Source organism: Sus scrofa, chromosome 1 (genome assembly GCF_000003025.6).
Source record: "Sus scrofa isolate TJ Tabasco breed Duroc chromosome 1, Sscrofa11.1, whole genome shotgun sequence".
Taxonomy (NCBI): domain Eukaryota; kingdom Metazoa; phylum Chordata; class Mammalia; order Artiodactyla; family Suidae; genus Sus; species Sus scrofa.
In genome coordinates, this window is record NC_010443.5 from 118,058,817 (window position 1) to 118,083,086 (window position 24,270).

General features: G+C 34.2%; 1 protein-coding gene across 6 annotated transcripts in view; it reads left to right on the forward strand.

Moving 5' to 3' along the window:
- Positions 1–24,270, forward strand: part of WDR72 (WD repeat domain 72) — a 215,806-nt gene that overhangs the window by 112,795 nt on the left and 78,741 nt on the right. For all 6 annotated transcript variants that reach the window (XM_021095093.1, XM_013992975.2, XM_021095122.1 and 3 more), the window contains 4 exons: positions 10,972–11,789; positions 14,468–14,559; positions 18,379–18,458; positions 23,790–23,985. In XM_021095093.1, coding sequence (XP_020950752.1) covers positions 10,972–11,789; positions 14,468–14,559; positions 18,379–18,458; positions 23,790–23,985 — 1,186 coding nt within the window. The remainder of the gene's footprint in view (positions 1–10,971; positions 11,790–14,467; positions 14,560–18,378; positions 18,459–23,789; positions 23,986–24,270) is intronic.

Genomic DNA, 24,270 nt, shown 5'->3' on the forward strand with positions numbered 1-24,270 from the left:
GTTTAGTAAAAGAATAGGAAGAATTTAGAATTTTACAGAGTAACCAGAGTGCAGAATCTTTGTATGTTTTTGTTATTATTTTCTGATCTGCTACATGGATTCATCCATACCTGGTTAGCCAGGAGTTTTTAGTCTGACTCATCCCCAGTGGGTCATTCGGGTGTCAGAGAGGAAGAGAACTTTCCTGTACCCTTTGAGGTTCTTCTGGCTGGTCCGAGAATCAAAGTGACAGACAGATTAATAGAAGAAACTCAAATTTAATTTTGTACTAATGGGAATCCTACATACATGAGAGAGTCATAGACAGAAAAGTAAATGAGGTACATATGACTTCCTGAGCTAAGGAAATGGTTAGGAGTCTGAAGCTTTCAAGGACAGGGGGGTCATTCATAGGATGATAAGAAGAACACAGGTTTGGTAATTAGATGTTTGCCCTGCCATATAGATGGGAGCACTTAGATAAAATTTATCTCTGGTAAAACTCTTTTCTGGGAAAATTCCTCAAGTTAAATCCTTCTAGTTAGTTAAGAGAGAGACAGCAGTTTCTCTTCAACCCAGAGTTTCGATTACCTTTAATTGAGGCTCTGCAAAGGTGACACATTTTGGGGAGGCTCATTCTGAACCTCCCCCATACATTTTACTAAACTTTTTTTCTTAGGGACTGTATTTTACATGCAGAGTTCCTCATTTTTGCATAACCTACTAAATTATGTAGTTAAAGTTATAAGCCTGGAAAAGAAGACTGAGGGGGAAAAAAAGGTGAAATTGCTGACCAGCAAATATCATTGTTCCTGTGATTAGAATGTAGAAGGTAGATTGTAGTAGTCAGGAGAGCATGGATTAATCTGCTGAGTTAGCTGTTAATAAAGGTTAAAAATTTTTTTTAACTTAAAAATAAAATTATTAAAATGTGATTTATATTTAACCAAATTTAAGTTATGATTAGAACTATACACTAATTCTTAAAATGATTTTAGAATAAATCATGTGCTTTGTTTATTTTTTATTAAACTGTATGGTATACAATATGTTACCTTTTACCTCATGTTTGAATTTCACATTGAAAGGGTGGGGGAAAAACTGTAATTGTAATGTATACATGTAAGGATAACCTGACCCCCTTGCTGTACAGTGGGAAAATAAAAAAATAAAAAATAAAAAAAAAAAGATGAAAAAAAAAAGAAAAATAGTTATTTTAGAAAACTATTTAAAGGGTAATCGTGCATTCCACAGACCTCTCTTACATGCTTTATATTACAAAATTTGTCATTTGAAGCATCTGAATTAATCCTCTCTTTTCATTTGCTAACCAGTCTTCTCTGCTGGATCCTTATTAGTCAGTGACATTGGGTCTGACTCAGACAGTTCTGACATCCCTGTCTGGATTTAGTGTAATCCTGTATTTTTAACAGTACCGGCTATTTAGTTTGCAATTGGATCGCATTATTTGATAATCAGTCACAGCCCGACTAATGGATGGGGTGGGCTTTTATGTTAGAACAGAGGAGTGTTTGGGTACTAATTTCATAATGATCAGCTCATTAGTAAATATGTTCCTACGATGATGACTTTTTTCTCCTTATACAACTCAGTGAATATGGTGTTTAATAAAAGGAATGCTTAGCTAATGAGGACCCTTTGTATATCTTCAAAATGATAATTAAGAAACATTATTCCATTCTTTAAAAAATTTAAGTTGATCATGTCATCCAAAGAATAGATAGCAAAAACAGACTTGAGAATCCTGACGTGGCTATTTAGCAAATGGGTAACTTTGAGCAAGTCACTTTACTTCTCTGTCCCTTGTTTTTCCATGTTTAGGGAAAGGGGTCAGAATAGATCATTTCTAAATTCTTCTTGCATTAAGATAATTAAATATCTAAAATATTTGGCAGCTATCTATGTGTTTTTCTCACCTAATATTTAAATATTTGTATTAGATATTATTGCACAACGTCACAACAGTGAGAAGATGAGGATAGTTTTAAGCATCTGTTTTACCAAATGTATTTTGTAGTTGTGGTGGTTTGGGCAGGTCAGATTCTTTTATAACAAACTCAGCAGGGGATCCAGTATATTTTCAGAAAGAAGTTTTATCAGAACATGTTGTTAGACAGTGCATTTCCACCTTCAAAGGCAGGGGGTAAAAACATCCTGGTTTAACCATTTTGTCTTTTTGAATCAGAGAGAAAAGGAAAAAGCAGAAGCTGACCACAGTAGGATGAAGAAAAAGAGAAATAAATAAATAGACGTTTTAAAAAAAAAAAAAAAAAAAAAAAGATGTTAGGCTTATACCCTCACACTTATTAGATTTTTTTCCTGCAAACTTTTAGGTCTTTTTGGTTTTCTTTTTTATATGTATACTGGGTTGTTGAGAGTTTGAATTTTGTATTGTTTACTTTATTTTTACTTGTCATTTATTCTGGTTCTTGCCAGTAGAAGAATAATTTCTGCCTGCTGGCCATCTGGGATTCTACTTGCAGACTTTCTGACTCAGTAGCTCTTCCCCAAATCTGTGGGCTTCAGACAAAGGGCTCAGCTCTGTGTGCCTCTTTCTACTCCCCACCTGCTGTTCAGAGCATTCACATGTAGATATATCAGTACCCTTTTACTCCCCAGCCTCACAAAGTTCATAGGTTGGGATGGACCATTGTCCTTTAGTACCTCCGTCTTGCTGTCCTAACTATAAAACACATCTCCTCTCTTGTCTCATCCTGAACTTCAGAGAGTAAGATTAAACCTAATGTAATGTTAGGGAAAATGCCAGCACCTTCAGATGTATGCAAAGCCTAGACAGCACATTTTGGGGAACTGTCTGCTAGGCAATCAGCATACTATAAATAATATGTGAATTAATAACTTAAAATTTATATTTAGCCCTCACACTTTTGCAGTTAACATAGACTGAATGAAATACTTTTCTATTTGATTACTTGTTCTGGACTATTTTTACATTGTAACCAGATTGGTGAATTTTGTAAACACTCCTGTTAGAATGATGGTTTACATACACTTTATCATTCTGAAAGTAATATAACATGTATATTTTACACAACATGTGTATTTTTATACAACATCATTCAGTCATGATTTAGCAGGTTACTGTTAATATAATTCTTGTCTGAGGAATATATTGTATATAAGTAACATATAAATAAAAATAAGGCTAAGAATTACTATAACCTTTGCTACACATTACTAAATACTATATATACCCAATTTATAATATGTTAAAACTCAGGAGTTACTATCATAGGTATTTATTGTCATTCTATGTTATTTATATTCAAAAAATTGTAAATACTGTTTTTAAAGTACTTTGGTGGCATGATTTTAAAAATATACTCACTATTTCTTAAAAGATTTTAAAATGTTCAAACAATGATGGCAGGCTAGAATTATAATATTTAATCAATGGTTTATACTTATCCAATGGATTTGTTTCCAAATGGAAACCAGTTTTGATGGTTTCAAATAAATTTGGAATAACATTTATGATTTGAAAATATCGTGAAGAAGAAGAAAAAAAGAAAATACAGTGAGGCATCCTTTTGCTCCTGAAGCTTAAGGTTATGATATTTAGGGACAGAAATTTAGGATTTTTTTGTTTATGGCAGTACAGTGCGCCAATTGTGGTGGTGTGGATCACAAAATAAGATTAGGCCAGACCAGGGAATGTGTATATCACTAGAATTATTGCTATGATTTTAACTGGGCCAGTAATTGAGGAGGTGTAGATGTTGTGGCCAGAGAAGATTATAGCTTTGGGGAGGCAGAAGTGCACAGGAGGGCAGAACCCTGTCTTCAGCCTGTTTTATTAACCCTAATTCAGAAGAAACTATGGATACAGTTTGTGAATAGTGACTTCAAGGGTCATGACTGCTCTTAGAATAAATCTGAAACTCAACGGAGTTTTTAAGGCTTCAGTGTAATCTGGCTCCTGTCCTGTCTGGCTCATTTTACATTCCCACATTCTACTTTGTAGCCATACTAAAAGTTCCATAGTGCATGCTCTCTGCATACATTCTCACTCCTCATCCAGCCATCACTCAAAGGGGCTGTTCATGCTCTTCTCTTTGCCTGGAATACTTGGCCTCCCACTTTTCTTTAGCTCATGTCTCCCTAATCTTTCAGATCTCAGTCTGGTGTCACGTCTACATAAACTCCTTCTTGTATCCTCCAGGCTGAAGGTAGGGTATTTCCTCAGACCTTCAGAGTATTCTACATTTTTCCTTACACTGCCTTCATCCAAATTATGTTTATTGCTTGGCAGTACCCCTCTGAGTGTAGAGTGTGAGCTGTATCCATGCAGATCCTGGAGCTTGTTCTGCACTTGGTGGCTAGTTCCTCACTCCATGTTCTACTTAGCAGGCACTCTGCAAGGACCTCTTGAATGATTGTTGAATGAATGAAAAGCAGGGTAAACCCAAAGGTTGGAACTGGGAATGGTGCCCTCCAAGGACATGAGTTAGCATCTCAATTAGAGAAGATGATAATAATATTTTTAAGATCCTTGATACATATTACCGCAGTATTTTTTAAAAGGTTAAGGATATCTAGGTTTTTATTAGAATTGTGCTTAAAATCAGCATCCAACAGTCTGGGATACCCTACTTTTTTGTTTGTTACAAATTTGTGAAATTTGGAGATCAAAATCAGTACAGTATATATGATTTTACACTTTTTTCCTTTGTATTTGGACAAATGGTTTAAAAACTATTCCCCTCTGTGATATTTTTAATCTCCTTTTCTCATTTTTTTCTCTTGAGTATTTGGCTAATTCATTTTTGTGAGTTCTTTCTATATCTAAAATATTAGCCTTTGGTCATTTATGCTATAATTGTTTTCCTTATACTTTTAAGTTTATCTGATTAATGTAATTTTTTTTGGAGGTACACTTAGAGACATCTAGATAGCCATATCTATTGTTGACATTTTCTTTGGCCCTTTGTATTACTTTTTTAAAAAAGATTTGTTTGGTATAGTAAAATATAATATTTTTAAATGATTTTAATTTTGTTGGATTTTAAAGTGGACATAATCAAAAGGAGACATAAGAAATCTCCACAATTTTATAAAATATCAAATTGTAACTTTTCAAATCTAGATATTTTCTGTCAACAATATACGTGAATTTCTTTCTATGATATTAGATATTTTACGAATAATTCTTTTTAATATCTACTTGATATTTTAATGTGTGCATATACTATAATGTTTTAGCCAATCTCTCTTTTGGGATATTTAAGTTATTTTCAGCTTACTTATACAGAAAATTCTACAGTGAACATTCTTTTTCATATAGTTTTGTGCATCTTTGTAGGTTTACTTTTAGGACAGATTATCTTTAAAAGAATTTCTGCATACAAGGGCTTATACTAGTTTAAGTTATTGATACATTTTGCTAATTGCCTTCCATGAAAGAGATACCAGCTTATACCCATCATGCAGTATATGAGAGTGCCCATTTTCTCACTGTTATCAAAACTGACTATTTTAATTTTTAGTGCTCTTTACAAACCCAGTTTCTATGTACTTGTGGACTAATAGTCTGATCATCAGTACTGATTAATTAGCTAAATATAATGGATTAATTGTTTTAACATTAATCCTTAAAAATAATACATATCTTAGTTAAAATGGAATTTAAAGAAACTCTTAGAGGTAAAAAGCACAATAAGAGCACAAATCCATACATGTAGAGAGAAAGCTGAAAGAGCATTTGCTAATCTCTGGGTACTCTCAGCTTTGGTTTTAACTACCCAGATAATTAGAGGGAATGTCCAGGTCTGGGACATTGATAGGAAGTTGAGTTGGAGACCATTGCATAAGTCCATTATTCTCTAAGAGCTGCAAATGCAGTGAAAAAGTAAACCAAGGTAAGGGATATATTCCACAAAGGAGATAATAAAGATATTTCTTTGTTGATTTTAGCCCAAAATGGATGGGTGAAAGCAGTTTTGCCTGAGAGTTGATAACCATAATTTAAATTTCACATAGGTTGAGGGTTAGGATTCACATTATTTGCAAGGAATAAAGAACTCTTAAGCTGAAAATTTTATTTAAATAGGGATCTGCTTGGAGTATGCTTAAGTACCTGGTAGTCGAAGACGCAAATCCTCTCTTGAAGAATGCATCCTTGACCCATTTTTCAAGGGATTCTCACTGACAGTTTATACACACACACACACACACACACACACACACACCACACTTACAAAACATACAAAGCATCAGCAAAATTTTAAAAAGAGCCAGGCACAGAGATTTCAAAAACTGGAATATAGATACAACATGCAAAATAAGTATGTTTTAAAAATATAAAAAAGGGTTTAAAATGTAAGAAATAACTGACTATAAAGATAACCAATTGTCACATAAAATTTCTAGAAATAATAAATGTAGAGATCAAAATTAGAAACTTACTGGGGAAGTTAAATGGCACAGTAGAGGTGAAAGATGAGAAGGAAACTGGCAAACTAGAGGAGAATTTGAAATGACTACCCAACATGTGGCACAGAGAGACAAAGAGATGAAAAACGAAAAGGTTATAGGGACAAATAGCTAATCAGAGTTGCATAAGGAGATAATAGGAAATAATGAAAAAATGTTCAAAAAGATATGTCTGAGAACTTCACAAAATTAACAAAAGGTAGGAAAACTCATATAGAAGGTAGGATAGGAAGAAACCATCTATACTTAGAAGAATCACAGTGATCCTGTGATTCTACACAGACTATTAAAGACAACAAGATCAAAAAAGCAGCAGAGACAAAGGTCAGATGGAGACTATCAACTGACATCTCATTCACACCAAAAGAAACCAGAAGACTGAGGAATAATACCTTAAAATGCTGTGAGAAAATAAGTTAAAATGGTATACTCAGCTAAACTATCACCTAAGAAAAACATCATCCCACTGAGAGGATCAACAAAGTCAAAGTTGATTCTTTGTAAAGAAAATAAAAATTGACAAACTTCTAAAAAGACACAAATTCAACAAAAATAATATCAGAAATGTAAAAGGACCCATAGTTACAGGTGTCATAGAAAGTTTAAAAATTATAAGCAAATAATTTAAACACCCTGTGGAACAATTATAAAACAATCAACAGATACTAAGCACTGTCTAAATAAGTGGGAGGTATAATCTGGAATTTGATAAACATCCTCTAATATATATAAAAGAGTAAAAGACCATAGGAAGAACAGGGTAAGAGAAACTACCTAACCAGATCTTAAAGTCTTTTTGTAAAGCAATACAATGGAGCATTGCGCAGTCATAGATAAATTGATTAATGTCCTAGAGAATAGAGATCAATGAGAAAGGACAAATTCACAAACGATGTTTGAACAACTGGCTGTCAAAATAAAAAGCATGAAAATTATTCCTGATTGCAAACCAAACACAAACATGAAAAAAAGAAGTATTAAAGAATGAAAAAGTTTATTTGTGGAACTTTGAATTTGGGGGGAAAAAAGTAAATATTTTTATTTCCTATGGACAAGGAAAATGTTCCTATGGACTCCCAAAGTATATTTTTGTAAATTTGATAGCACTAAGATAAGAATTCAGTGTCCATCAGAAAATGCTATTAAAAATAGTGAAAAAAATAGTTTACAAATAGAAGGTATTTGGATCACATAACCAACAAAAGATTACTTCCAGAATGAATAGATAACCCTAAAAGTCAATCAGAACAGGACAAATACGAACTTTATAGAAGCCATAAGTAGGCATTTTGTAGAACAAATGTGAAAAGCTAATGAAATATTGCAATGAGAATCAATTAATGGTAATAATTCAAAAAATGAAAATTAAAATTACAAGGGATATGAACTTATATCTCTGATATTGTCAAAAATGACATCTGTGTTTATAAGTTTGTAGAGCATAGAAACTCTTTATACTGAGATTTATAAATTGATAGTCATTTGGGAAAAGAATTGGGGATAATCTCAGAGTTCAAGATGTGTGTATCCTATGAATTATCAATATTGCTCTAGAAACTTTTGCAAATGTACACCAGAAATTTTTACCAGAGAAATATTCCCTGTAGCTTTTTCTTTTTGTAATAATAAACCTTGAAAATAATTTCAATATCCACTTAAAATAAATGGATAAACTGCAGTTACCATGTAGTGTAATACTTTACAGCAGTAAAAATTAAAAAGCTACAGCTCTAATCATCAACAAATATGAATCTCACACATGCAACATTCAGCACAAATAAAACAAATCAACAAAAATTATAATATTTTTATGAAAATTAAGAACATGCAGAATTAAATAGGTCAATTAAGAATAGATATTTAAGATTTGGACATTAAATGAAAGCAAAGAAATCATGGACATGAAATTCAAGATATCTGTTACCTATGACAATAGGCAGGGGTATAGAATGAGAGCAGGTTCTATTTTCTTTTACCCAGTTGGGGATGCATTGTTGATTTTTTTTTAACATTTAAGTTACATTATTTACTTACAATGAAATGTATAACATATACAGAAAAAATAAACAGAACACAGGACAAAAATGTAAAAGCTCAGTGAATTGTCACAAAGTGCACCCCTGAATAATCACTATCTAAAGTAATAAAATATTCAGCACCCTGGAAATTATGTCCTCCCTGCCCTCCAAATATGGCTGCTATCCTTATAGATTTATTCTATGAATACTTCTTCAAACCCTGTTGGTTTCTTTTTGTTTTTTTCAATTTAACAGTTAATTCTTTTGTGTCCAGCATCTTTGGTCAACATTATATAGGTAAATTCATACATTTTTATATATATTGTTGAATGTCTATTGTTTTTTCATTTTCTTTGTGTATTTTTCCATTGCATGAATACATCACAGTGTCTCTATCCATTTCACTGTTGATGGACATGTAGGTTGTGTCTTGTTTGGGGCAGTTATAAACAATGATGCTATATAGTTTTGTCTATGTTTCTTGATAAGTGGCATTGATAATCCTAAAAAGACCAAATATATGGTTTACATATTACTCTGTATGTATTAAACATTACAAAATAAAATAATGTAAGAAATCTTCTTTACTAAATTAATCATTAGTAATGGTATTTTATCTTAATTTTACTTTTTGATTCCCACTAGTGATAAACATTTTTTGTATTTTAATTAGAATGTCATTATCTGTGAATTGCTATTGATGCTGTTTGTCCATTTTTCAATTGTATTAATACTTTAAATTTTTGATTTGTGAAAATTATTTATTAATAATTATACAATGATTATCTTATTGGTGGAAAAAAAGTGTTTTTTAACTGTCCCCACTTTGATTTTTTATTTAATTGTAAACATTTTGGTAAATGCCTCTTGTGACTTTATACACATGTATATTTATATCATTATATATAGTGGTCATATATAATATGTAATTTATTATGTATCATATTAATAAATACATGTATTTATATTTCTGAAATATATATGTGTATATGAATCTTTTAAAATATCTATATGTTTACACACTTAGTTTTGCAAAAAGGATATTTTCTTCTGCCTAATGGAACATATTTTACCAATAAATAATAAATAAATAAGGAACACCATCATTTTAAAATATCTGAATGATATTCCATTGTACATATACCTAATTGTTCATTCAACAAATATTTATTGGGCCCCTTAGTAGCAATATTTCATAGGCATCAGGAATAAAGCAATGCACAGAATTCCTGTAAAGGTGGCATTTGAATGATATTGGGGAAAATATATAATAAACAAATAAATATTTCACATATAGTAATAACTAGTACTATGAAGAAAAAAAGCAAGGAAGAGGATAGAGAGTAATGGGTTGGCATGAGGGTACAGGGTGCTCAAGAAAGCCTCCTAAGTGAATAGGAATATAACTGAAGTGTAGGAGCCCACCATGGCAAGATCTAGGGCAAAATCATCTTAGAGAAAGAACAAACGCAAGTCCACAAGGCAAGCCTTAAAAAAAAAAAGAAAGAAAGAAAGAAAAAAAAGCAATTTAATATTGGTTAACATTTAAGTTACTTCCAATTATTTAGAACTTTAAGCAAATTTGGAGAGACCACTTTTGTTAAAAAAACTTCCTAAAGGAGTTCCCATTGTGGCTCAGTGGTTAACGAATCCGACCAGGAACCATGAGGTTGCGGGTTCGGTTCCTGGCCTTGCTCAGTGGGTTAAAGATCTGGCGTTGCCCTGAGCTGTGGTGTAGGTCACAGATGCGGCTTGGATCCTGCATTGCTGTGGCTCTGGTGTAGGCCGGTGGCTATAGCTCCGATTCAACCCCTAGCCTGGGAACCTCCATGAGCTGCGGGAGCGGCCCAAGAAATGGCAAAAAGACAAAAAAAAACTTCCTAAATTCTTGCAGTTGTTCTAACTGAGCTTCTTAATTTTCATACCTACTTTTCCCCTGTTGTATGTTTTCATGGCTCTATCAGTAGGGAAATATGAAAGTGCATCTGGGAGTTATCGTGGCACAGCAGAAACAAATCCAACTAGGAACCATGAGGTTGCTGGTTTGATCCCTGGCCTTGCTCAGTGGGTTAAGGATCCAGTGCTGCTGTGAGCTGTGGTGTAGGTCACAAACATGGCTAAGGCTCTGATCCCACGTTGCTGTGGCTGTGGCTGTGGCTAGGCCAGAGCTGTAGCTCCAATTCAACCCCTAGCCTGGGAACCTCCATATGCCGTGAGTGCAGCCTTAAAAAGACACACACACACACACACACACACACACACACACACACAAAAGTGCATCTGAAAACAGGTTAAACTGATGCCATCTTACTCTATAGGCCTAATTCTTATTTTCTTGGAGGAAAAATGAAACTTTGAGAAAGGAAAAATAATATTAGAATATAGAAAGTTTAATTTAGAGGGCAATTTTTATAGCCAAGGCAAAAAATTGAAATGGCTTGCCTTTATTTATACTGCTAATTAATACTTTCCTTTTATGGCATTTTTAAATCTGCTTTAGGTTGCTGATGCCAAGTTTTTCTCAGGACCTTTTAATGTGATGCCTGTGAAGACAAAATGGAGTAACATTGGCTTTCATATCCTTCTATTTGATCTGGAAAACCTTGTTGAACTTTTGCTGCCTACTCCAATCTGTGATGTTGACACTTCCAATTCCTTCTATGGCAGTGAGATCCTGCGAAGGGCCAAAAGCACAGTAGAGAAGAAAACACTGACGCTGAAAAGAAATAAAACTGCCTGTGGTCCTCTCTCAGTGGAGGCAGAAGCCAAGCCTGTTAGTGAAAGCCCAGCCCAAGGAGATAATACCATCAAATTATCAGAAGAAAATGATGGCATTAAAAGGCAGAAGAAAATAAAGAGCTCCAAAAAGATGCACCCTATGCAATCAAGCAAATTTGATGCCAACCTCACAATAGACACAGCTAAATTGCTCCTATCTTGTCTTTTACCGTGGGGAGTGGATAAAGAATTAGATAATCTCTGCATTAAGCATCTCAATATTTTAAAGCTTCAGGGTCCCGTTTCTTTAGGACTTGCTTCAAATGAAGATCACTTTTCACTGATGCTGCCAGGTTGGGATTTATGCAATGCTGAAATGAACAAAGATTATTCAAAAGCGAATTTATTTTCCAGAAAAGTTTTGGACTTGTCAAATAAATATACTTCCACTCTTCCAAATCAGGCTGGGATGCCAAGAGGACTGGAAAATATTTCTGATCCTTTGCAAGAGTCAAACACTATAGTTTACTTATTGAGCAAGCTATTTTTAGTTAATAAGTTAGTTAATATGCCTTTAGAACTTGCTTGTGGAATTGACAGGTAAGATATAACTAGAGATTTTGACTATTTTTATTTACATTAAAAAATTATCATTTGTTATATTTAGTTCTTTAGCCTTCCTCCCTCCCTCCCCTTCCTTCCTTCCTTCCTTCCTATGAAGACTGTATATGCAACTTCTCCTTTAGCTCAAAACACATTTAAGATAGTCTTCCTTTTAATTATTTGATATTGGAGAATAATTTGGGCAATAAATCTATATGTTTTAAAATTTATTCATCCAACCAATATCTGACACTCTTATAATATGTGCCAGGAAAATCACAGTGCTAGATGCTGAATGTTTCAGTGAATAGGTAGATAAATAGATTTACACACACCTTGAAATCCATTATACTTGTTGTGAATTAAATATGAACAAGAGGCTTTTATTTAAGTAAAGGCCTATGATTATATATTTCATATATCATCAGGAAAGGAAAATCTTGAAAAATTTCATACCTCAAATCCCACCACTTAATTTACACTTTGGCTTATTAAAATAGAAGAGGTTATCACTAATTCATTTATAGAAAGTACATTTAGTAATAATAGCTATTGTTTTTTGAATGTTTAACATATACTAGTCACCATGTAAGGACTTTACATACCTGATTTAATTTCATATTCACAGCAAAGCTCAGCTATAGGTATGATTATTTTGCTCATTGTGTGGATGAGAATATTGAGGCTTATGGCAACAAAGTATCAACCCCAAGATTAATTCAGTGCTTTCCAAGCTGATTCAAGGCTGAGCATTCATTAGTCTAATTCCAGAGGCTGTTTGCTCACCTTGATTCTGTGTGTTTATCTTCTCCCACTGTAAAATTCAACAATTTTTTATAGTATGGTGCTAGAAGGTTAAATTCAGCTCACCAAGTGCTTACTAAATATGTCTTTAGCACTAGCTTATGGAGGAAATACAAATAAATTTTTCATTTGGGTAGAAACTCAGTCAAATGATAAAGATAATACATATGAAATAAGTAGAAAACACTGAAGGAACAAGGAGAAACATATGTAATATAGGTTATAGATGTATTACAGATGGTCAGAGTAAAGAGAATAATTAGTGTGAGATGAAACTATCAGAAAACCTTTATAGAAGATACAGTGTTTGAACTGCTCACTACATGGTGGCAAACGGTCCTTGACATTTCTGTTCTTTGAGAAGAGCTCAGTTTAACAAATATCTGTACCAGGTAATATAGAGTTTCTGCCTTCAGTGAACCTGCAGTCTGGTAGCAAGTCTGCATGGATCATGTAGATTAAGTGTTAAGTTTCCTTCCATTACAATACTTATATGCTATAGGGTTTTCCATTTTCTATTTGGTGACCCTAATAATGAGAAAACAGAGACTGGTGAATTTCCATGATTCTTATAATTAATTTTCCTCTATGTTCTTTTCTTCTGTTCACTTTAAATATATTTGTGTGTGTGTATATATATACATATATATATTTATTTATATAACATATAACTTCACATTTATGATTTATAGTATATATAATATAGGTATTTTAATTCCAGATAGACTTCTTTCATTTTTCATTCTGTAACTAAGAAAATTAAATAATCCTTAAAGTATGATAAAAATTGTAGTCAATGGAGCCTGAAAACCTAAGAATAAATCCTGGTTTTGTTGTTTAACTAGTCATGTTGCTTTGGGCTAGTCACTTAGCCCTTCTGGGTCTTGTTTTCCTCATTTACAAGATGAAATGACTAGAATAGGTAATCATCAAGATTTCTTCAAATTCTTAAAAACCAATTATATTTGTTAGCCTAATCATGACCCCACAGAGCAGATGAGTGTCTTAGTTATTGTTACCAGAGGTTTTCATTCTGAGTTTGTTCCTGGTACAGAATATAGGATGTGGAGGATGTACCTGGTGCCCTATAGGGAGATTAAGGTCTTTCAGCATGGCTTCCACTAAATGGCCTTAAAATCATTGCCACACATAAGTGAATTCTTTACAAAATTCTTTATTAAAGTGGTGGTGTCAGAATTAGAGACTGCCTCTCTAAATAAATCACTTCAGATCTGATCTGCTGTCAGAGATTATGTATCACACTTCAGGAAATCAAAATAATGTGTATGGGATTAGTCATACTAAATCCTTCCAGAAAAAGGAAAATTTGGCACTTCTGCTAACATTTCACCGTGGTTGTGAAGGTGGAGAAATTTTTGTATCCTTAACTGTGAGTACATGAAACGTAAATGAATTTTAAGAAAAGAGCTGTCTACTTATGAGAATATCTTTGGGCAATTTCTGAAATCTCCTTTGATTGAATCACTAAACGAGGATAAAGCCTGCCTCATCAAGTCCTGATGGTACCTGGGGATAATCCTTTGGGAGATATGAACATATTAGGATTCAGAAATTTATTACATTATCTACAAATCACCTGACCTAAAGTATAAAGTAAGCAAAGCCCCTCCAGTAAGAGTGGGCCACAGGATCACTCTGGTAAACTAAGAGTCACAATTTAATTGTGGTTAGGGTTTCAGGTAAGCCTAATTAAGGAAACAAGATTCATCAAAGGAATTTATGTTGAACACTGATAAACATAATGTCTTCAATTCCAAAATTAGTTTAAGTGGTCATGCACTTATGTCTTAAATTTATTTCTCAAAATATTTTCTACATCTTTAATAATATACTTTAAATCTTTTTAACAGATCTTTCAAAATGGAGTCTGTGCATAACAAGATGAAAAATCCTGGGAATGATATTTTGAATATTTCAAGCTTCTATGGTTATTTACGAAATGGTAAAGGAGTTACAGATCTAGTCTAATAATTTTTTCTTCCGTGAAATAAAAGTGCTATACCTGGATAACATTCTACAGTTAAGAAGGATCAGTATACATATTTATTGTTTGATTTACTCTGCATTTTACATGGTTACAGTTTTATATTCTGTCATATTTGAAATATATATGAAACTTTGTTTTTAAAACAAGTATCTTTAAAGACACGTAATGTGATGGATTTCATCAAATGATCTTCAAAATACCTAGAAGTCTGAAACTTTTCAGCAAAGGGAACATCTTAATATTAAATTAAGGTCCTATGTGATTTATGGGGAAGTTTTACTACATCAGTATTTTTATTACCAAATAAGTGATGATTATATTAAGGAGTTTTATGGTTATATCAGAAGGTTATATAATGGTCTTTGAATTCTTCTGGTTAATAGTCTTGGTGTTTAGATTTTCTTTTGATACCAAGTGGCTAATTATTTCCTAAAATCTTCTCTAAATTTTCTACATCTCAATAAATAGCAATTCTATCTTTCCAGTTACTCAGGTCAAGAACTTTAATGTCGTTTTGGCTTTCCCCCTTTCTGGTACCCCACATTCCATCTTTTAATAATCATGTGGTTTCTACCTTCAGAATATTTTCCAGAGTCTGACCACTGCTCTCTACCTACATGACAACCCCCTGGTTTGAGCATTCATCCCCACTTGCCTGGATACAGAAGCCTCCTAACCATCTCTCTGCTCCTATTTTTGGTTCTTATACTTTATTCTCAACTGGACATCCAAGGTGATCTATTTGAAACAGCTGGAACCTCACGCTACTGCTTAAAACCTGTCAGTAGCTTCTGTTGCACTCTGAATAAAAGCTACAGTGCTTAGGAGAGCTCCTAAGGCCCTGCGTAACCTGGCTGCTCTACTATGTCATTGCACACAAACCCCTATCTGACCTCATTTCTTTGTACTGAACCCCTGCTTCACTATTCCAGCTACACCAGCCTTTTTTACTTTTACTCAAACACAAGAGGCAGGGTTCAGCATTTTTGTACTAACTGTTCCCTCTGCCTGGAATGCCCTTTCTCCAGCTTCCATTACTTCAGCCTGCTGCTCCCCGCCTCCATCTCCCATTCCCCATCCTTCAATTCCTCCTCAAATGCCATCTTATCATGAAGGCATCCTCCCTTCTCCCCTGTTTATCCTATGCCTTTCCCTGTTTACTGTTTTATCATAATCCTTTTCATTATCTAGCATGCTGTATATCATGTTTTCATTTGCCATCTACCTCTTGCTACTCAAAATAAACTCTAGGGAGATTATTATTATTATCATCATCATCACCATTTGTCTTTTCAGGGCTGCACTCATGGCATATGGAAGTTCCCAGGCTAAGGGTCAAATTGGAGCTGCAGCTCCCAGCCTACTGCCACAGCCATAGCAACGTGGGATCTAAGCCACATCTGTGACCTACACCACAGCTCATGGCAATACCAGATCCTTAACCCACTGAACAAGGCCAGGGATCAAACCCACGTCCTCATGGATACTAGCTGGGTTCGTTACTGCTGAGCCACGATGGGAACTCCAGATTATTATTTTTTTTTATGGCAGCTTTATTCATTGCTGTGTCCCCAGTTCTTAGAACAATGCCTGCAAGGAATTAAGCAAATGCTTTTGGATTAATGGATGAATAAAAAATAGAATAATAGTTTTTGGAGATAAACCACTGAGGTTCAGGATCCAGTATGCCACTTTCTACTTATGAAACTTTGGGTGTATCTTTTACTCCTTTAAAAACCGTATTTACTACATTTGTAAAATGGGAATAAGATTCCAGACTTGATGTGCATATATGTCCCAGTCTGGACTGCCCGCCTTCTCCTTAACTAGTACCCCTTACTAGGGTTATTTTCTCTAATTTTAATTTTTTTATAACACTGGGAAAGAGATTAGAATTAAAATAAAATATAAATGGTTTCTGCAGATACCTAGAGATTTGTTAGCTGGAGCCAAAGAGATCCCAACTTTTCCCATGAATGTCCCAACCAAAGCAGCCTGAGCAACTAGTGTTATTAAGGATCAATCTCCCTGATGTTGAGAGGTGGCATTTATAGCAGTTAAAATGCAATTAGTTACTGAGGAAACATGACTTTATGTTTTAATAACTGGAAAATGGGAGGTGAAGGAAAAGGAGGGATTCACTTCATGCCATTAATTCTATAAAGTCCAAGCCTGAGGTATGAAGTGCTCATTGTGAAGAGGTGACAGGAACCAATACTCACTTCCATCATCTGAAATGATGGCTAAGTAATATGGGTGAGCCTGGGATGTTTTCTTTTTATCTTTCCCTATGAAGTTGTAATTAATTCTTTAACTCACTGACATTGCCAAGAAAAGTTGGCTCTCATTTCCATCTCATATTAAAATTTTAACATCACATTAAAGTGTGCTGTGAACTACCCCATGATGCCAGTAAGTAGTTACAGTTGAGACCAATACTTAGCTTTGATGGTGGAGTCACAAGGTCAAAAAAATGAGAGAGGGAGGAAGGAAAGAGATCAAAAGAAAATCTTCTATTACCCGCTGTGCTTAAGAAGAAGGGGGAAATACTATAAACTCATAGCTCTCTATCGTACTCACATGTTTTATGCACTGTTCTTGGTCATTTCAAATTCACATCATATGTTCCACTAGGAAAAAAAGAACACTAATAATGAGTTAGAAGTTTCTTACACATTTCTTTCATGTTCTCAGTTTACATTATATCAATACCTTCTATTTTATTTCCCTTGACCACTAATGTGAGATATGTGGATATACACACACATGCACACACAAACATATCTATTAATATATAAAATGGTAATTCAATGAAAAACATATTGGACTAATACTAACTTAAACAGTTGATGTGGCATTCCAAACATATGTTAATATGCTAATTTAAATAGAGAGCGATAGTAATTTTCCCTCCAGCACACAAGCCCTCATCACTCTTCCTTATCTCACTCCTGGATCTGGCCTAGCTAATATACTTTAGACATCAGAAAGCCTTAATTCATCCATCTTTCTCATTTGGCTGATAATATGTACATTTTCAATTAATAAAAAGGCACTTATTAAGTGCTTTTTTGTGTAGGGAACTGTGGAAATTGTGGATCAATTGAAATAAACCAAGCCATAGCTCACTCTTAAAATTTCACGCTGAACATTAGGGCATAAAGATAGAAAGGACATTCAAGAGGGCAAACTTAAGAGAAACAATACATAAGAAAATGAGTCAAATTAAAGCATAAGTGCTATACCTATTGATCATAGTAGTATAGCTGGGTAAGGACAAATCACAGGCCTCTTTTATAGGATTTTCTGTGTGATAGATACTGATTATGGCAAGGTAGAATTTCAGGAATTATTTGTATGAGGAAGGAGTTGTAAAATTCAGTGATCTGTTTTTTGAGGGCATGTCAGTCATTGCATTTTGTTGGCAAAAAGGTACAGAGATGGATTTAAGATGTAAAGATAAATTTGATTTGATGTGAATATGTCTTCATATAATTGTTAGAAAAAAAATATATATATATAAATTAATTAATGTTTCTTGACTCCAGCTATATATGAACACCATCTGAGGTACTTTTAAAAAGTATTAATGCTTGCCCTACCATCACCCTGGGACCTATTAAATCAGAATCAGCTGAAGATTGAACCTGGGCATCAATGATTGTGGAAAAAAAGCTCTCTGGGTGATTCTAATGTGCAGCCAGGGTTGAAGATCATTGGGCCTTATCCATGTTTAATACTCTCAAGATACAAATGTGTCCTATGTATTTTTAGGTAAGAGTGAATCCCATCTACCTGAAGCTGACATTTCACTTTTGAAGCTAATTTCCTGTTGGAGAGATCAGTCTGTCCAGGTATGATATAGTTCATGTTTTTGAAGTTCTTGAAAAGTTTTCTTGCTGCTGGGGTGTATTCACATTCCCCTTTACCCAAGTGTACAAGTAAATAGATACTCTTGCCCTCACACATTTTCTTCCAGAGTATTTCATCTAATAGGACTAATGCAGAGACTAGTAATGAGGGAAAAGTAGAAAATAACACATACAAAGATGTACCACGTTAGGTAGTATGCATAGAGGGGGCAAAGGAAGGGATATTTATGTTGTTCTAGGGAACTCGTTGCTCACTGAAGTTTCGGTTGGTGGCAGAAATGTCTATTATTTGATTTCAAAATGTGCCGTGATATAAATATCACTAGGTCTGAGAATTTGGTAGGTATATACTTACCAAATATACTACCAAATTCTCATTAATAGAAATAATTTTTCAATCCTTTTCATCTGTGAGATGATTTATAAAGCTGGTTTCCTCAATGTCCAATTTAAGTCTTTCTTCTTTCAAGGTTTTTTGTGTTTGTTTTGTTTTGTTTTGGGTAGATAGCTTTGTATATTGTATAATAAATATATATGCATTGATTAGATGAGTATTTATTAGAACTTTTTTCTTCTCAGAACGAATTGTGGGGAGGTTGACACACAAAACCAAATAAACAGAGTTGGAATGGTTATTAAAGCCATGGCCTACATGATTTGCTCCTAGCCTAACCTCTTTCCTCATCATTTTCCATGTTTCCCACTATCGACATTGATCTGCCCATTATTTCCAGAACACACAAAGTTCATTTCTACCTCAGGACCTTACCATACTCTCAGATTGGAATTCTCATTTTTCTATTTATCATTTGGATATGCATTCAAAAGTTGACTCCTCTGAGAAGTCACCTGTTGACTCCCCTGATCCCTCACCATACTCTTGCTCCCCCATGCTCCAGTCACCATTATATTACCCAGTTTTGTTTCTTTGTTGTGTTTTCTTTTAATGGAAGTTATACCATTTGCATTTTTGCTTATTTATCTTCTGTCTTCTCACTGTAACAGAAGCTTGCTGAGAGCAGGGACTTTGTCTCACTCAACTCTTTCACCAATGCCCAGAAAAGCAGCAGTGACAGTAGCCAGTCAATAAATATTTAATGAATGACTATGCAGAAAGGCTATGCAGAAAGCCTCTGTGAGAGTCAGACAAACATTGGTATATGTTGACTTTACCAGCATATTATCAATCACACTAAAAGAGTCTCTATTAAAAGTGGAATCTTTTTCCCAGTAGCCAAAGAATTTCGCAATGGGAAAAAAAAAAATTCTTAAGGAAAAGAATGCAATAGAATATTTATCCTGACTTGCTCTGACTAAAGAACTTTTGTAGTTGTTCATTTGACCTTCAAATAAATTGCAATGTAGTTTGGGCATGTTTGGACTAATGGACCCCAAGATTCTATGATTCTATGTCCTTCTGTAAAATGCTGGCAGCAGGACAGATATTACAAGAGCATTTATTACTCACTCCGTATGAAGTTTAAGTTTCAAAGTTCTGCCCTCATTTCTGCCACTAACCTCATGAAAAACTCTGAAAGATGGGTTTAAATTGTTAAATTATTTTCCTTATGTATAAAGTGGGAATGAGAATTCCTTTGTGTTTCAGGAAAAACAGAGGCTCTTGTAAGTATCCAAGTCATCAAATTCCTTTTAAAGCTGTTCATTTAAGCAGTTAGTTGAATCATATTAACTTGAATCTACTTTGTAACATATTTTGGGAATACTACATGGTAATGGAATGATTTTATAAAAAGAACAAAATCCTACTTCAGAAGTTGAAGGGGGAATACCTTTAAGGGAATGGGTAAGGATGAGTTAATTTTGCAGATGAATGAGTTTGTCTGGAGAGCGTCTCTTTCATTTCTTACACATGAAATACACCTGGCATAGAAATAAATGCTGGACAAGCAAAAGCAAACTTTGTAGTTGATAACTCACATGTTTCTGAAGCAGCACCAAAGTTTCTTGGGTTTTACTTATTTATTTATTGGCCATATCCATAGCATTCAAAAGTTCTGGGGGTCAAATCTATGCCACAGCAGTGGCAATGCTGGATCCTTAGTCCACTGAGCCACCAGCGAATTCCCCGGATTTTATAATCTAACACCAGTGGATGCAATCATGAGGTCTAGGCCTCCAGAGAGTACTGTTGCTCTTCTAGGGTATGATGCAATACACGAAAGGCTAGTGTGAGCCTGGGTGTTGGAAAAATGCTCTTATACCAGAAAATCTGGACCTTGAAACCCAAACAGGCCATGGAGGCTCTTATGAGTCTCCATAATGCTCTGTGCTATTTTATAGGACTTTGCTATTTCAAGGTGTTCTAGAAAAACTCTTAAAAATTTTAGCTTGCTATGGTGCAGTTATAATTCTAATATATGGCCCAGATGTGGCTGGCTGTCCCAGCCGATGGATTTTTAAACCTGATTATATATTTCTGCACATTCCTTCACAAGAGTGTGATACTTTGCATATCTGTCTTTTCAGGAAAACTGTACGTGCATTAGGAAGAGAGCTTGATAGCCACAGTACTTTCAATTCTAAAACACTGTTAAAATCACAGTTATATAAAATTATCTCTATATTTTACATTTTGTTGGAAAAAATTCAATGCGTATTATCTATCTGCAAAATTTACTGTATTTACATGCTAGAGAGACTTACATATTGACAGTTAGAAATGGTCATTAAATTTTACTTTCCATACTGTATATACTTTATATATATATATATAAAGATTTTTATTTTTCCCATTATAGCTGTATATTCTTAAAGTATACAGAATCTATTTAAATTACATTAGCATGGTTTTAGTGCCCTCTGTATACCAGATAATATGATAACACTATTATATGCTTATATACGTTGTACCATTTCTCTGAGTATTTATTTCACACTGAGCACAAAGTTTTTATTTTGAATATGTCCCATTCTGTATTCACTTTTAAGTTTTGTGACTCTTAGTATCCTTCTCATTATGGTTAATATGTTTTATTCTGCTATTTCTGTATTATCTTATATTTTAATGATACTCATATTAATTATTATTGCAGTATGCATTTGTCATGATAAATATGTCAAAATTTCCAAAATTTAAGTTAAAATAGTCATGGCATATAAATTTAATAATTAGAAATGTTAATTGAAGTTGCATAAATCCCTGTATAAGAATGTTGATCTGATTTGCTGTAGAGTAAAAATCTTGTGGATAGAGGACATTCTAAATCAAAATTTTGGATGCTCCTCAGAGATTATAATCATCCCAGTGTGAGAGGGCAGCCATAATCCCATGGGAGTTTAGGGCAAGTTGCCCATTTGAGTGATAGACCATAGTCTGGATGTGTTATAGGTCTGAGGATATCCTCCTATATCTTCCTGATTTTTATAGGTATGGATAGAAGCAAGTACCGTACAGCTTTCTGTGTTTGAAGGCTCTCAGTATCACAGACTTTTGTTTTATAAGTAAGGACACTAAGTCTCAGAGTAGTATGTAATTTATCAAAAGTTGCTTTTGTGACTGTCATAGCTGGATCAGAAACTTGGGCCTTTTCATTTCAGACTCAAGCTCTTTCTGCCACATCATTCACATCTTGGAAGCAGTGCTGTCAAATTAAATGTGCAAAAAGATTAAAATGAAATAAATTCAGTGATGAAAACTGTGAATAATTAAAACAGTTTGTCCCATCATAATGTCTAAATGACAAGCATGCTTCACTTACTGTGTTCTAGAATAGTATATGTTAGTAGATATCATAGCTAATAGTAAATATATATATATCAGCATATGGTAGATTTAATAGGCATGATTCATTAGTATCGTGATGTATAGAATTATATTTTGTATTCATGGTATAAAATAGCTATCACAGGGTTGAGTATCTCATCACATGATATGCATGAGGAAGCATTATATATATCTGTATTACGAAAGGCAGTACTACAGTATTAGTAGACTTGGTATGTAATAGTACAGTCACATCATTCATTAGCTTTTTTTCACAACCTAACCAAGCATATAATTGGACAAGAATAGGGGGATGGTCAATGATCAGGAAGCTACTCTGATACTTTCAGGAAGCTCCCTATATTTGAAACTCAGGCACCCAGTTCCTTCTGCCCATTCTTTGAGCATCTGCCTTCAGGATAAGCTCTTTGGGTGTTCCTGGAGCCTAAAAGTCTTACATGCTACCATGACACATAAAAGAGCCTAAATAAATACTTATACGAATGCCTATTCTGTTTTTGGAATCAGCATCTCTAGATCATCAGTCTCGGTGCTGTCCCAAAGCCAGAGCTTTAGGTATCCTATGTAGACAGGATAAGGCAGAGGGGATGGTGGCAATTATGGAATGTGAGTCATCTTGACACAGGACAGGCTTCTGAATGGAAAGGAGCAGGCACTGGGACATGACTACATGGAAGGTTTAACTGTAAGCCAGCGGAGAGTAATGGAAAGGTATCCAAAGTTCGCCTAGATCAGCAGTGGCCTTCCTTTCTCTCACTGATTCAGGACTTGGCTTTCCTTAAACTTTAACTCCTGGACTTTTCCTCATCTCTTACCAGCAAGAGGCTAAGGTACTGTAAAACTGGCCTTTTACTGAGATGGAAGGGTATAGGGTATAGAATCTTCAGAGGACATATACCACCAAGGATATAGAATCAGGGGTTAGAAAGCCTGTCTACCACATCTGTGTGGAACTTGGGATGTCACATCCCAGGTTCTTCATTTTAAAAATGAAGATAATGAATTAGATGTCCTTTGGCAAGTATCCCCCTCCTCCTCTCCTCAACCACAGGTCCTTGACTAAGTATGTACAATAATTGAAAGGCAGGCTTTGCAGTATTTTAAGCTATGTAAAACCGTATACACATACACACAGTTCAGTGAGATTTATTATTGAAGTCTTATCTTTAACGTTCTGTATTAAACCTAGTTTAAATCAAGTGTTTTTGGCTAAATCATACTTCAGAACTACATATTATTTGAGGAGCAAAACTTGTCTTTAAGGGCAATATGTTATATACAATTTTCTTTATCTTCTGGTGGAAATGAAAATATTTTATGAAAAGAATTGAGAGCTTTTTTAAACTTTCTTTTTATAATCTCTGAAGATTTTTTTAAAGAACAGTATGATGATTTGTGTGCCAGGTCTTAGTAACTGGATTTCAGAGTTGTTTCAGATGCTAATTCTAGTGGGATGGAGCATTACAATTTAAGTGAAACCTATTCAAATAAAAATTCCAGGCTTTGAGTTTTGTGTAAGACCCCAAGCTTTTGTGATAACACTAAAAACTAATTCATAAAAAATACAGGTAACTGAAGCAATACAAGCTGTTCTCCTGGCAGAAGTTCAACAGCACATGAAGACTTTAAGAAAGGCATCAGTCAATAATGAGCCAATGTCTGTGGCGGAGAATGGTGACTATGAGATGATACAGATCCTACCAAAGATGGAATGGGCAGAGGAGCCAGAGCTACAGTGTACTGCAGACACTTTGCCTCTGCAAAGTAAGTGAAAAATTTATTGGCATGCACTTTCATCAGAACTTTTTCTGCTACTTAGAACATGTTGAGAATATGAGTTCACAATATATCATTTCTGCAAAGACCAAGCCAAGTGCCCTGTTTTTGACCTATTCTGCTATCAATTTCCTCATAATTGTCAAGTTTCTAATTCTAAATTATATTTACAATTAATAATTATTTTATAGAACAAAGGTTTGTATTATTTATAAAATGTTTCAAAGTTAAGTCAGTAAAAATGAAAACAGAATTAACAGTAGTAGCTTAATA